Source organism: Cricetulus griseus (assembly GCF_003668045.3).
Source record: "Cricetulus griseus strain 17A/GY chromosome 1 unlocalized genomic scaffold, alternate assembly CriGri-PICRH-1.0 chr1_0, whole genome shotgun sequence".
Lineage (NCBI taxonomy): Eukaryota > Metazoa > Chordata > Mammalia > Rodentia > Cricetidae > Cricetulus > Cricetulus griseus.
Window position 1 is genome coordinate 57552280 of NW_023276806.1, and position 13692 is coordinate 57565971.

At 38.5% G+C, this 13692-nt stretch overlaps 1 protein-coding gene across 1 annotated transcript in view; it reads right to left on the minus strand.

Moving 5' to 3' along the window:
- Positions 1-13692, minus strand: part of Tbx15 (T-box transcription factor 15) — a 103391-nt gene that overhangs the window by 41553 nt on the left and 48146 nt on the right. Inside the window, exon 2 of the mRNA XM_027393781.2 lies at positions 3390-3603. Within this exon, the coding sequence (XP_027249582.1) occupies positions 3390-3603 (214 nt within the window). The remainder of the gene's footprint in view (positions 1-3389; positions 3604-13692) is intronic.

Here is a 13692-nt window from a genome sequence, read left to right on the forward strand (position 1 = left end):
GTTTTTTGAAAATTAATTTCCCAAGAAAATAACAAAACAAAATGAATTGCTGCTAGTCTCCAAACAAAGAGCCACTAAAGTTTTTTTTCAGTGCATAAAACTGAACAAAAATTTCTGCAATTTCTCAGGCTGTCAACGTGTGTGTCAGAGGAAAGACCCTGTGGAATAAAGAGCAAATACCAAATGAGGTCTAGTGGCCTCTGGGCAATACCTTGCTTCCACCACAATGGCTTGTTAAATTTGCCAAAACAAGTGAGGTCGGGATGTGGCACTTTACAGCTTCTCTCATAACTGAAGGGAGGAGAGGGCACAGCTCAAAAGACATATTGGATTTCAACAAGTCTAGAATAAAGTTTGCCATTCTCCTCAAAAACTCCAAGAAGAAAGGAAAGACACCAAGCTAATTTGCATCAAACCAGACATTAAAAAGTGCTCAGCTCAAATATTTAGATTGCCCTGAGTGTGCTCTAGGGTACTTGTACACAAAATACTACATTAAGCTTAGCCATCTGGGGCTAGTTAATCGAGCTGAGCCGACCACAGTGCTAATGAGGTCAAGGTCACAAGCTTGATCCACATATGGCCTAATTGGCTTTGCTCCATTTCACGGCCATAGACCATGCCCTGACCTCAGACAGCCATATTGCAAATGTGTCCAAGGCTTTATATACAAGTCTCACATTCAATCCTCATCCAGGAAAAGTAACCCATAAAGCAAATGTCTTTCTGGCAGCAAGTCTGTGCCATGAGATTCGCATTTGGGAGGAATGAGATCTTTGATAAGGATGGTGGTGAATTCTGAAATACTTGTACCAAATGCATAGCCGTTCCTCCCTCACACCTGATTATCCTCCAGTCATTTCATATTTTTTCTTCCCATCCTCACCACTTTAATGAGGAGGCCTTGAATTTTAGTCTTACCAATAAAATGTGATGAGTGATTACACTCAATAACATTCACTATGAGCTACACACTTTGATCTACACTAGTTCTTTCAAACACCTGAGCATCTTGGTCTATACCTTTAAACACAGACCAGTAATTGCCTTCTTAACAGCAAGAATTATTATTCTTCTCTATGTTTTAATTACTAGGAGGCATCTGGTGAGAGACAGAAAGAAAGCTTACTAATGAAGGCTAGAAGATGTGCCTCTCCTTGGCCACCTACAAAGGCCGTGCTACACTGAAAGAAATAGATTTATTTTTGCCTTATGAACTTCAAAGAAAGAGCACTAGATATTTTTAATTTGATATTTTCTTTGAGACAGTTATATAATCCTAAGCATTCAAATTCTAGAATTGCTTTGGGTAAATCATCTCATTGCTATCATCTATCTATAAGACAAAGCAAAAGCAGTAGATTAGCACTGGACTGCCTACCTGCTTTAAAATTCTGCCTGAATTTTCTGAACTCTGCAGATACTACCTGTTCTCTGTGTTAGTATCTTAATACTTTATACCAAGATCAGTCATAACATAATTTTAAAAAGGAATTGTCTCTCATATCTCATAAAGTGAGTTGCGTTTGGTTTTAATGTTATGGTTAAATTTGGATCAATTCTCTGTCTTCTAAATCCATTAATCCCAACAAGCAACTCTGTCCATGGTGCTGATTGCACTGATTGGTTGGTGTTCCCCAAATTGAGGGCTCTGTACAAGAAATTATTACAAATCAACAGGAGGACAGTTTGTTCTGTAGGAAAATATGAATGGAGAGTAATATTTCCCTAGTTGTAATAAGACGTATAATCCTACCTACCTACCTACCTAAGAAAAACAGAACTTCAATATGACTAAGGAGGAAACTGCTAGGGAGTATGTTGGTATTGCCAAGAATCATGAGGTCTACATGAAAGCCTATGTGCAGAAGCCTGAAATTAAACACTGAGTGGCTGGAGGTTCCCCAATGAACTGAGCTCCAAAGTGGGTAGAGTGAGGGTGGCATCAGAAACAAGACTGCATGGCAAACATAGACCCAACAACAACAAATGTGAAAACACAAGCCAAATAAATATTCTAGACAAAAAGGAATTTTAATATTTTGCTCTTTATGTTCAACCTCCCTATCAAAGGAAAATTTCTTTGTTTTCCTCCCATTTTCAACACCATAAAAAGTAGAGGAGAACACTAAAATCCAAGTAATGAGGTGAGACTGAAGATAATTCTCCTTCAAAGTTGATCAATACAATAAGCCTTTCATCACTATTAAAGGTTACTGTGCAATAAGAGTACCAGGAGAAAAACAAAACAAGCAGGAATTCAGGTTCATTTAATTCATGGTTTTTAGATTTCTTATTGAATTTTTGGTTTCCCTACATCCATGGAGATAAACCAAACATGCGTATTTCCATGAAAAATAGTGTGCAAACAATGAGGTGGGTGGAGACTTTTCATTATCATTATGCACATATCTATGTAATATATAGATACAGACATGCTTTGAGAAAACCAAATAGTATACTCATGATTAATTTCAGTAGCTATTCCTATATACTTAAAGGCTTAATCTAAATTCAGTTTTATCTAAATCATTTTCATTTTGAGCCAGACAAGAACTACAACTATTAACGGGAATAATTAATAAATAATTATGATTATTATTTTAGAGCCACCCAGATGCATGAATTTTGAAGCTACTACTCAATAGCCCTTGCCTTCATCCAGCTGACTAGCCTTTTTCAGTCTTCCTTCCTTTGTGTCCACATGGAACAGTCATATCTTCCTTTGTAGAATTCTTGTGAAGTTCAAGTGTTATGTATTTGTTCAGTGTTCAGTACAAAATAGATACGTAGCTATGGAAAACTTCAGGGTACTAGTAAAGTCATAGTTTAACAAAAGGTGACGTTTTTAAGAAAAACTGTGGTTTGCCAAACTTTTATTATCTTGGGTAGCTACTTTCACAAAAGACTCTCCTAATCATCCTGAAGTTTATATAATAATTTCAAGCCAACAACAAAACACTATGAATCAATAAGCTTGGCTCAACAGGTACACCAAACCTCATTCTTACAAAGGCACATGATTACTTTAGTCTTCAAAGATGTAAACTGTTTTTAGGAAAGGTTTCTTGAAAATATTGCATGGGGGAGTAAGTACTTACTTTGGACCTAATTTTTTCTCTATTATGTATCAAAATTAGATGAAGAAGCATTTTGAAGATGGGAAATGTTGTTTGTGAGAGTAGAGGTGATGCTAGATTTGAATGCTTAAAGGAAAAGAGCAAAATAATAGCAGACACAGCAAGACCATATTAGCAAATCCAAGTGCAGAAAAGAAAGTGCAAGATGTTTGAGCTTTGCTGATTCTGCCATGGTTACGTGGGGATGGGAATAACGGGGCTCATTTCTGCAGTGCCTTTGAATTTGGTCACTCATTGAAACATCCTTACCTGCCTGCTTTGGTGATGATCATCTCCGTTCCAATATCATGGAACCTCTTCCAGAGATCAGCACATTGTAACTCTACCTGAATCTCCTCCATGGTAGACATGGCAGCAGGCACTGGGCCTGCACCACCAGAAGCCAGGTCAGTGTGAGTGCTGAAGGAGCAGGAGGTCCGCTCAGTGAGCACCTCGGAGTCCGACCCAGTGCTCTGCTCAGAATCTGAAAAGTGAAAAGTCAAGGCCTAAGTGAGAAGCTGCCCAGTTGCTGCCATGCCTAGCTGTAAAAGAAGGGGGTTGGGAAACATGTTGGGTTTGGGAGAGGAGTGAACAAAAGGAGACTTGAAGCTGGGAAGCTCCAGAGCACAGCACTCGGGGAATTTTATTATTTATTTTATGGTTTGTTTTTGTGATTTACGACCTTCTTTCAGGTTTCAGGTTTCCAATGTGACATCTGGCATTTTAGTAAGTTTTAGAAACAGCTGAAGAAAATTGGTCTGCAACAGGCAAAATAAAGAGTACCAATGTCACCATGTTGAAGGGAATGAGGCCAAATTAGAGTGACAAAATAAATGCACATTAAATAAAAATCACAAACACAGAATCCACCTCTAGGTCTTGACTGGACTTTTGTCACTGCCAGCATTGTGTCCTCTCAGTCCCTGGCACTCAGCATCACTGCCCATCACTCAGTTAGTTTTAAACATAGAAATATTCCCTCCACCCCCTCTATTCCCAGATCACCAACATAATGGAAAGAAGGGGTTTGGCATCTTTAGAAGCAGTATGTCACACATTTAAGTAAACAAGTTTTCCTAAGACCCGAATTGGGCCATCTTTGATAGATGAAAAACAAAACAAAACAAAAAACCTCTTTCGTGAGACAAAAATATAACCATATGGAAAAAGTTACTAGAGGAAGCAGTTGAAACAAAGAGAATAAATGTGGTCAGGAGACACTTTGATTGGTTTCTGAAGTATGGGTGAGGGGAGGAGTGATCAAAACAGGAAGGTGGGATTCAGAGCAACCAAATAAAAGCTGAATCTAATGACCTGGGCCACACAGGGTATTCTTGTGCCTTCTGTCCTCAGGAAGAGGAGGTGAGCAAAAGGACCGAGAGGTACTAAGGGGGGAGGGGAAGTCTGAAATTAGATTTTCTGAGATGTCTAAGCTTTTCTTCCAGTCACCTGATATCAAAGCTTCTAAATCCTTTGTCCACATTCAAGTCATCTTAATATACTCTTCTTAGGTCAAATGAAATCAAGGCTCAGGGACCTATTTATCTAACCCACCCCATAATACCAAAGATTCTGATTATTTCCCCTAGAAATAAATACATAAGTAGAGGTTATAGCAACAACATGATGCCTCAATAAATGACAGTTTAACTTTTCTTCCAAGAAGACCATTTATTTATTTAGGTCTTTCAACGCAGGATTTCTCTGTATAACAGCCCTAGCTGTCCTGGAACTCATGTTGTAGACCAGGCTGGCCTTGAACTCACAGAGATCCATTTGCCTCTGCCTTCGGAATGTCAGGACTAAAGGTGTGCATCACCACCATATGCATATATGCAACACGAAATGGACTTCAATGGCAATATTTATATATTTATTTGCACATATGTATCAATATGTATCAACAATAGAAAAACAGAGGTCGTGAATTTGAGAGGGAGTTGGAGGCATGGAATGCATGGGAGACAAGTAGAAGGGGAGAAATGATGTAACTACATTTTAATTAAGTAAGAAAAGAAAAATGAGAACACATTCTGGTAAGGAAGTGGGAGAAAAACAGCATTTATATACTACTGTTGGGAATGGGAATTTGCCTGCTCACTTTGGAAATCAGTATGAAGGTTCCTCCAAAAATCCAAAAATGGATATATACCATATGACCAAGCTGTATCCCTTCTGGGGATATACCCAAAGGGTTGTAAGCAAAAACACCACACAGACACTTGCAAATCCATGCCTATTGGAGCACCGTTTATCAACAAATGAATAAACAATGTGGCCTATATACACAATGGGATTTAATCAGTCACAATGAAGAGTGAAATCATCTTGTCTGCTGGAAAATGGATGCAATTGAAGGTAATCATCATATTAAGTAAAATAAACCAGGCTCAGAAAGACAAGCCTTGTGTATTTCTCCCATTTGTGGATCCTATATATGGATATTTATATGTATGTGCATATACATACATACATGCATACACACACACACACACACACACACACACACACACACACACACGGACAAGAAAGGGAGAAGCAAAGAAAAGAGAAGGTATGAGGGAATTCATATGGTCAAAATATGTGGTCTATAGCTGGGCAGTGGTGGTGCACACCTTTAATCCTGACACTCTGAAGGCAGAGGCAAATGGATCTCTGTGAGTTCAAGGCCAACCTGGTCTACAACATGAGTTCTAGGACAGCTAACTACCCATAGCTCTTCATCTAGGTGAAGGACTCTTTGCCTCTAATAGTTTCAGACTTTTGTGTCTTTGATACAGTTTAAATTGGTTTTGTACAAATTGAAAGGTATCAATCTAGTTTAATTGCTCTACATGTGTATATCTACTTTCTCTTCTGGCCTCTGAGGAAACTGCACACATGTGATACACATTCATCCAAACACACACACACACACACACACACACACACACACACAAAGAGAGAGAGAGAGAGAGAGAGAGAGAGAGAGAGAGAAATAATAAGAATGATTTTTAAATCTAGAACACCATAACTTATTGTTCCTATCTGAGTGTCGTAGCCATTGGTGGATTTTCCCATCCCTCCTTACCTCTGCTCTTAGGAGCTTAGGAAACCCACCATTCTACATTCAGTTTCTAAGACCCCCTATTTTCTTTAGATTCCACATATAAGTGCAATTATGCAGCACTTCTCTTTCTCTATCTGGATTCTTTTAGTGAAGCTAATGATCTCCAGATCTATTTGTGTTGCTGCAAATGGCAGGACTTCATTCTTCATAAAGTGATATAGTATTTTATTGTGTAAATGAACCACATTCTCTGTACTCATTTGTCAGTCAATGGGCAGTTAGGTTGTTTCCAATTCTTGGCTATTGTGACTAAGTGTAGATGTCTCTTTGACATGTTAACTTAACTTCTTTGGATCTATACCTAACAAGTTACTAGATCATATAGTAATTCCCCTATAAAAATTTTAAGATCTTCCATACCATTCTTCAAGGCTATACTAATTTACATTCTCACTATATGTATGCAAAAGTTTCCTTATCTCTGTGTCTTGGCTAAAACTTATTATCTCTTGTCTTTTTTAGAATAATCATTCTTGCTGGAATAGATATGTCACTACAGTTTTGATCTCTGATTACTAACGATGTTGAGCCTTTTTCACAAACTTTTTGGTCACCTTTGCCTCCTTTTGAGGATGTCTGTTTACATCTATTGACAAATAACTTTTCAATGCTGTCATGGGTCAGATCTTGGCACTAGTAAAATGGGAAAAGGATGAGACAGAAATCCCAACCATCTTGTTGCCATCCACAGTTGCCTATAACTGATTTCTAGACATGTGAACAATTCACCCTATTCTCTACACCCCAGATTTGGCCTCTTGCAAATCCAGACATCATCTCTAGCAACAGCCATGGCTTTGTCATAGGGTAAAAAATGCCCACAAGAATCAAATATATCCAACCTCCTCCCCAAGTCCTCATCCATCACTTTCAAACAGAACCAAGTGCTGAAGGATCAACCTACGTCTTACATAAAAGTTGTTTCTGACCAAAAATGTTCATTTGCCCATAATCTTTAGTCCAGTAACTATCCTCACTAAAAATCATTGAAAAATTTTATAGACTCCACATGTCTGAATATAGTTTTATGCCTTGGGCTAATCAGAGCTGTGTTTTATCTCCTTCCAGCACAGGTCCAAGATGAGAGCAGCTGCTGAGTGACAAATGTCCATTCTGACTTGATTGAGATGTCATTCACAAACAGAGCCATTGTAACACCACACACTCAATCACAGTCAGAGGTGTGTTTCCAAAGCCTATTTGTCTCTGTGATACTAAAAGCTCCTTATTTATCATGACTAGTGCAACATGTTCAAAAACTTCTCAAAACAAGATTTTTCAAATAGCTTTAACTTACATATGATCAAAGTGTTAAAATGTCTTCACCACTTAATGATATAATTATAAAATAAAATTGGGAGTAGACACTGAAAGTGGGGTCCAGCAGAAGTTTTAGACATGTGATTTCTTTCTTTCTTTCTTTCTTTTGTTTTTTTTTCTCTGTGTAGCTTTGGGGCCTATCCTGGCACTTGCTCTGGAGACCAGGCTGGCCTCGAACTCACAAAGATCCGCCTGCCTCTGCCTCCTGAGTGCTGGGATTAAAGGCGTGCGCCACCAATGCCCATCTTGAATATGTGATTTCATCACTGCATGTTCAGTAAAGGGAACAGGAGAAGGGGAGAAGCACCACTGTACTAAATTGGAACAATAGTCCAAGGTAATGGATTGAAATGAGGGCCATGGCTGGGAACTAGTAAATAGGAGACTCTGCCCTTAACACACTGTCAGGAACAAGACAAGGCCTTAAAATGTGATACTAAATGGATTAACACATATCAATAGCCAAGTCACTTGAGCACAAAGGATCTGTTTTTCCATTGTTCCCCAGAAAGGGCAAAACTGGAAACGTTCAGAATCTCTTCTGAATCTGATGACATTGAGAATGTAAGAGTCCTCTACAGTCCTTCCTGGATACCCAGGAAGGTTCTATTGGAAGCAAGTATGAAAGTGACTTGAACAAGCCAGGTTAAATGAAGAAAAAAAATGAAGGCCCAGATTTGCATTACAGAAATTAAAAGATTGACTAGGGATTTAGTGAGTAGCTACAGTTTCAACCAGGCTACTCAATTAGCACCTATGAGCATGTGGTTCCAGATTATACACCATGTAGATAATTAGAAACAGAATACGGACCACGAGACTTTTCCAGTTAGTGTTGATGTACTATGGGTTCATGGAGTGGTTACTGTATGCCTAACACTGTGCTAGATTTTGAAAAGTACCAAGGAGAAAAAAAGACTCTCTCCAATGTATTACAAAGCAGTTAGACATTGGAAGAATTAAGAAATATTCAGAGACCAGCACAGTAACTGCAACATTGTTTTCCATCCTATTACATAGAGTCTCTATGTCTGGTGAAAATTGAGAAGGTTTGAAAGGTTTGAGAGGGTTGAGAGAGAATGTGAGAACCCATTGCTACAAAAAAAGTTCAAGTTTATGGTAGGATAAGCAGTGTTTACCTATGAAGAGAATTTTCAGAAACAGCTATTTGTTTTACTAGAAATATTCTAAGCTCCCAGAGTCCCATGTTCATACAAAAAAAGAGCCCATGAGCTTTCTACAGATTGTAGGCTCCAGTCTATGAGTGAAATTATTTGTATGCACTCTTTAATGTTCAGTTCTCAGTTGTTTTGTAGCTATAATAATTTGAAAATAAAATTGATCTAGTATGTTCAACAGTTTAAAAACAATTATAGAGTAAAAGCCACCTGTGAGATCAGCTACCATACAAGAACCTTACAATAGTAATCTCGAAGTCAAGATCAAGATCAGCAGTCTGCAGAAAAGTGAAATTTAACCCTTTGTAAAAATATATTTCTAGATGCAGAGGGCCTAGGTCAGTCTCATGTCAGCTCCTGAGCTGTCAGTCCAGAGTCCATGAGCTTCCACAAGCTCAGGTCAGCTGCTTTGTGGGTTTCCCTGTAATGATCTTTACACCCCTTGTTCTTATGATCCCTCCTTCCTCTCTTCAACTGGACTCCCCAAGGCCCTCGGCTTCTGGGTGACAGTTGTGTGACTTGGTCTGTTTGTGGGGCCCCTAGCAGTGGGACCAGGACCTGTCCCTGATACATGAGTTGGCTCTTTGGAACCTACTCCCGTGGGGGCAAAACAATCAAGCACATAAAAATAAAGGAAAAAATTTAATGATTAATCCCTTAAAAATTAAAAATGCCTCTGGTTGTTTTATTTTGGTAGCTTTTGGCTTTCTTTCTTCAATAAATACATAAACAAACATTAAAAACTAATTTAAATGATCCAGAAAAAAATTCTTCTTGTGAATAATATTTCAACAAATGGTATTTCAGTAAACCATGAACATGAATGGTAAATTTACACTCAGGGATGGTAAAGAAGAAAACTTGGGAAACCTATATTGTGTTGGTTATATTGTATGGCTCATAGGGCAAAACCAAAATACATATGTAAATAACTGTTCCTTTCCAAAAGGCTACTTCAAAAAACTGTTCCTAGCAACACCTTACTCACTCTCTTTCTACATCTAACCAATTTTGCTTTAGTAACATGAATACCATAACACTAAATTCCCACAGAAAATTCAGTTAATTTATGAATCATAGCAATAAACATGTAGTTTTTGTTTCTAGTATATATATAGTGTTGGGGGGGTTAGAACACATACATAGTCTCCATTTTGTGGATCAGCAAATTAAAACCAAGAGAAATTTAAATCCAACAAAGCAGAACACAGATCTTCTGCCTCCTGATTCAGTGACCTGCTCTTCCAAGATCATACTAAGTTTGTCCCTGACCAAAGCAGCTGACATCTGTGTAATGTTTCTTAACTATCTTAACTATGCGTGACTGAAATGACTTCAACCAGTTGATCTTGGCTAAGACACATAGCCACTCTGGTGGTCAGTTTCCTTAATCTCCATAGCACAGCACATGCACATTCATTAGAGGGGCTACAAAGTCTTTTCTAACACTAATGTCTAATGCAAGAATTTGGAGTGCAGCTAAGAGAGCACTAAGACTAAGGACAGAAAAATTCCACAATAAGTTGAATTGGTTACACTAGATACAAAATGCCTCGACTGTTATACAGTTAGCCTTTAATGGCACTCAATATCAAAATTAAGCATTACTGAAATATTTTATAGTGAGTTGATTTTCTTCTACTCTAAACTTACAAAAGAAGCACACACACACACACACACACACACACACACACACACACACACACACTTACTTTTTGAGGCAAGTCCTGCCTTACCCTCCCAAGTACTGAGATTATAGACCTGAGCCTCTGCACCCAACATTAGTCAGAATTTTCTTCACTCATTCATTATACAGTGAACAAAGCATATTTACTCCTGTGGCTCCCCCATTCCCCTGTTGTGGGACTTTCAGAAATCTCTTTTGGCTAACTGGGTCTCAGTTACCTTAGCTTTATGATTAGGAGCTAAGGTTTTAAACCATGGTGCTACATTAAAATCATATTTATGTCTTGATAATAAAACTATATATTGATTCTGCTGATAACAATTCAGTCTTTAATTTGGGGCACTGAGGAGACCATGGGGTCATGAGAACTGTTCCAAAGCATTCAGACCTCCCCCTATGTGTCAGGCATTCTGCTAAGTCTTTATATATAAAGCACATCATTTGATACCAAAAGCTAAGACCAACCATCTCCATATACTATTAATTCTAAGTTCACGTGTCAGTTCTCTTACCAAGGATTTCAGGTACATGAGACTTTATTTAATTTCTTTTTATTTTTTCCAAATACTCTGCTTCATATAGACCAGATTATATGTTGATGGACAAAGACACATAAGCCACGATTCTGATCTTAAGCCACCAAGAATCTGGTAGGACAGACATACAAAATGTTAAAGACTGACTGTGCTAGGTGTTCCAACAAATGTAGGAAGAAAGTTTTAAGAGCATTGAACCAAAGATAAAACAAATGAATAGCAAAAGACTTCAGGAAATGACATTTGACTAGGATGAACTTAAAACATAGCTTCAATAGCATCAAACACATGATGCTATTTTTAGGTAGTAAAAAAAGCAAGAATAAAGATTTGGGTGTTATCAGAACACATACAACGGCCAGACTTTAGAGTATGCAAGGGCAGAGGGTGAGGAAAATAAAAGATGGAGGTCAAGTTCAACTAAACTAAACAGCTGTTTACTGAGCATTTACTATGTGCTGGCCATACATCTAAACTCTTGAAATGAGATAAGCAAACATGTGGCCATGTAGAGCTTAGAACTTGTAAAGACCATGGATAACAGAATGTAGACTACAGCCTTCATTAGCTACAAACTAAAACTTGATTTTATGTGAGCATGGAGGTTTTCTTTCACTTCCAGACTAAACCAAGTTGAATTCTTTGTCCTGTGTAAATGAAGGCTATATGATAATCTAGTTTCAGCTTGGAAGACTGGTGATAGAAGATAGCCACAGAAGTAGAATTTTCAGAGATTGGGTGCAAAAATATCACTTCCACAGGACTTCAGATGAGCTGTCATATCTCCCCTAAAGAAAACCAGTTTGGAGTGACTACAAGAGAAAGATGCAACCCAGACATTAATAAGCACTTACTGACCTTTTTCCTACAAATTACTAATCCATGACCACATTGAGTGCATTTCCCACCTAGTATTGATAAGGCAGCCACTCCTTATTTTTTTTCCTAAGTTCCAAACCTTCTAAAATCAAGAGCCCTTTGCTGTCTCAGAAGTCTCATTCCTACCAGAACAGATACCAGAATCTTATAACCCAGGTGGTGTCCTTTACATCAGGCACAAGAAAACTGTCCCAGAGTCCCTCTAGAGTGGAGGCTGGTCCTGGGCTGCCAAATTTCAACGTAGCTTAGAGAGAAAGCTGGTGATGAAATTTTTCATAGAGTAATTCTAAATATGGAAAAACCACAGTATTTGGCACTAACCTGAGTACGGACTGAGCCCAAATTTGATACTCCATCCTGAGCTTCAAGAGACTGACCTGCAACCCAGGTTGGATTAGACTAAAATCATGATGATAGCAAACACTCAAATGAGCCTGTTAGATGGCTTTGGTAATGGAATGGAGTCCCAGAGCTCTTCATGCCCTCCAAGTTCTATTTGGGAGAGAGGAAAAGGTAACCTGAAGCCTGTAATTCCTGTGCCAATAAGCCAATTAAGGAGACTAAGAGCTCTTATCTCTAACTGCCCAAAGCACTCTCCACCTAATAAGCAGCAGCTCTCCCCGTGACACATAGAACCACATTAAGGTGCAGTTTCCCCTAGGGTGCAAGACTTGTAAAGGAGCTTCTCACAGCAGCCACAGCAGTCACTATTTTTGATCTATTTCTTGTTGAGCAGGCAAAGACTCAATGCCATGGGAGGGTCAGCATTTCAGTCCTCTGGGTGCTTCAAAGGCAGAAATGCATCCGACACCATACTAGATGTGAACCTAAGTTGTTTCATTAATTTTCACAGGAACTCTATGAAGTAGGTTTTGGGGTTTTTGTTTTTTGTTTTGTTTTTGGTTTGGGTTTTTTTGTTTGTTTGTTTGTTTGTTTTGGGAGTTTTTGGCTAAGATGTTTTACAAGCAGAGATTGACACTTGTTTGTGAATAAAGGGCTTTCTTATATAGTATGACTGGTGTTAGAATGGGACATGGGTTAGTTTGTCATTTGACTTGGTGTTCTTTCCACCCCACACTGTTGCCTGTGTGAAGATCTGGAACCTTCTAAGCTATTCAGTCACAAGACATTTCCCCAGAAATAAAATTGTTGGCCAGTTCTTCCAGGAGAGGAGAAAAGTCAACCAAAGGCACATGGGAATTTTCCTCTTCCACCACCAACATAGCCATAATCAACAATATTTAACATCTCTCCATCTATCTAAATACTATTTTATCAGGAAGGATAAGTGTGAACAGCCTCTTGTTGTATTTCACTTCCTATCTCCAGTCCTACTGGTTGAAATATCAAAATAAGACAGTGAAGATCGCTGTCATTATCAGATGTCCTTTTTCTGATAAGAAAAGTAACAGAAGGCATGGTGGTTGGAAGGTGTTCGGATTTGGGGGGAAAAAAATCAATGACAACATTGAAAGACATGACAAGGAAGTGGAAACAGTGCTTACTTTGCAAATTCAGGTTTATTTAGATTTAATTCAGGACACATTTCAGGACCTGGAAGTTTCTCAGAGTCCTAAACTGTGCTTAAAAAGAATTTAGGTGGTGATAACAACTGCGAAAGTACTTCATAAAAAGATGTTTCAAGAGAGTATCCAAGAGTTCACCCATGCCAGGAAAACTGAAAAAAGACAAGAGATACAAATGGGTCTTGGATTTGTGTTTGTTTGTTTGTTTTGTTTGTTTGTTTGTTTGTTTTTCAAGACAGGGTTTCTCTCTGTAACCTGGCTACTCAGCTCTGTAGACCAGGCTGGCCTCAAACTCACAGACATCCACCTGCCTCTGCCTCCTGAGTGCTGGTATTAAA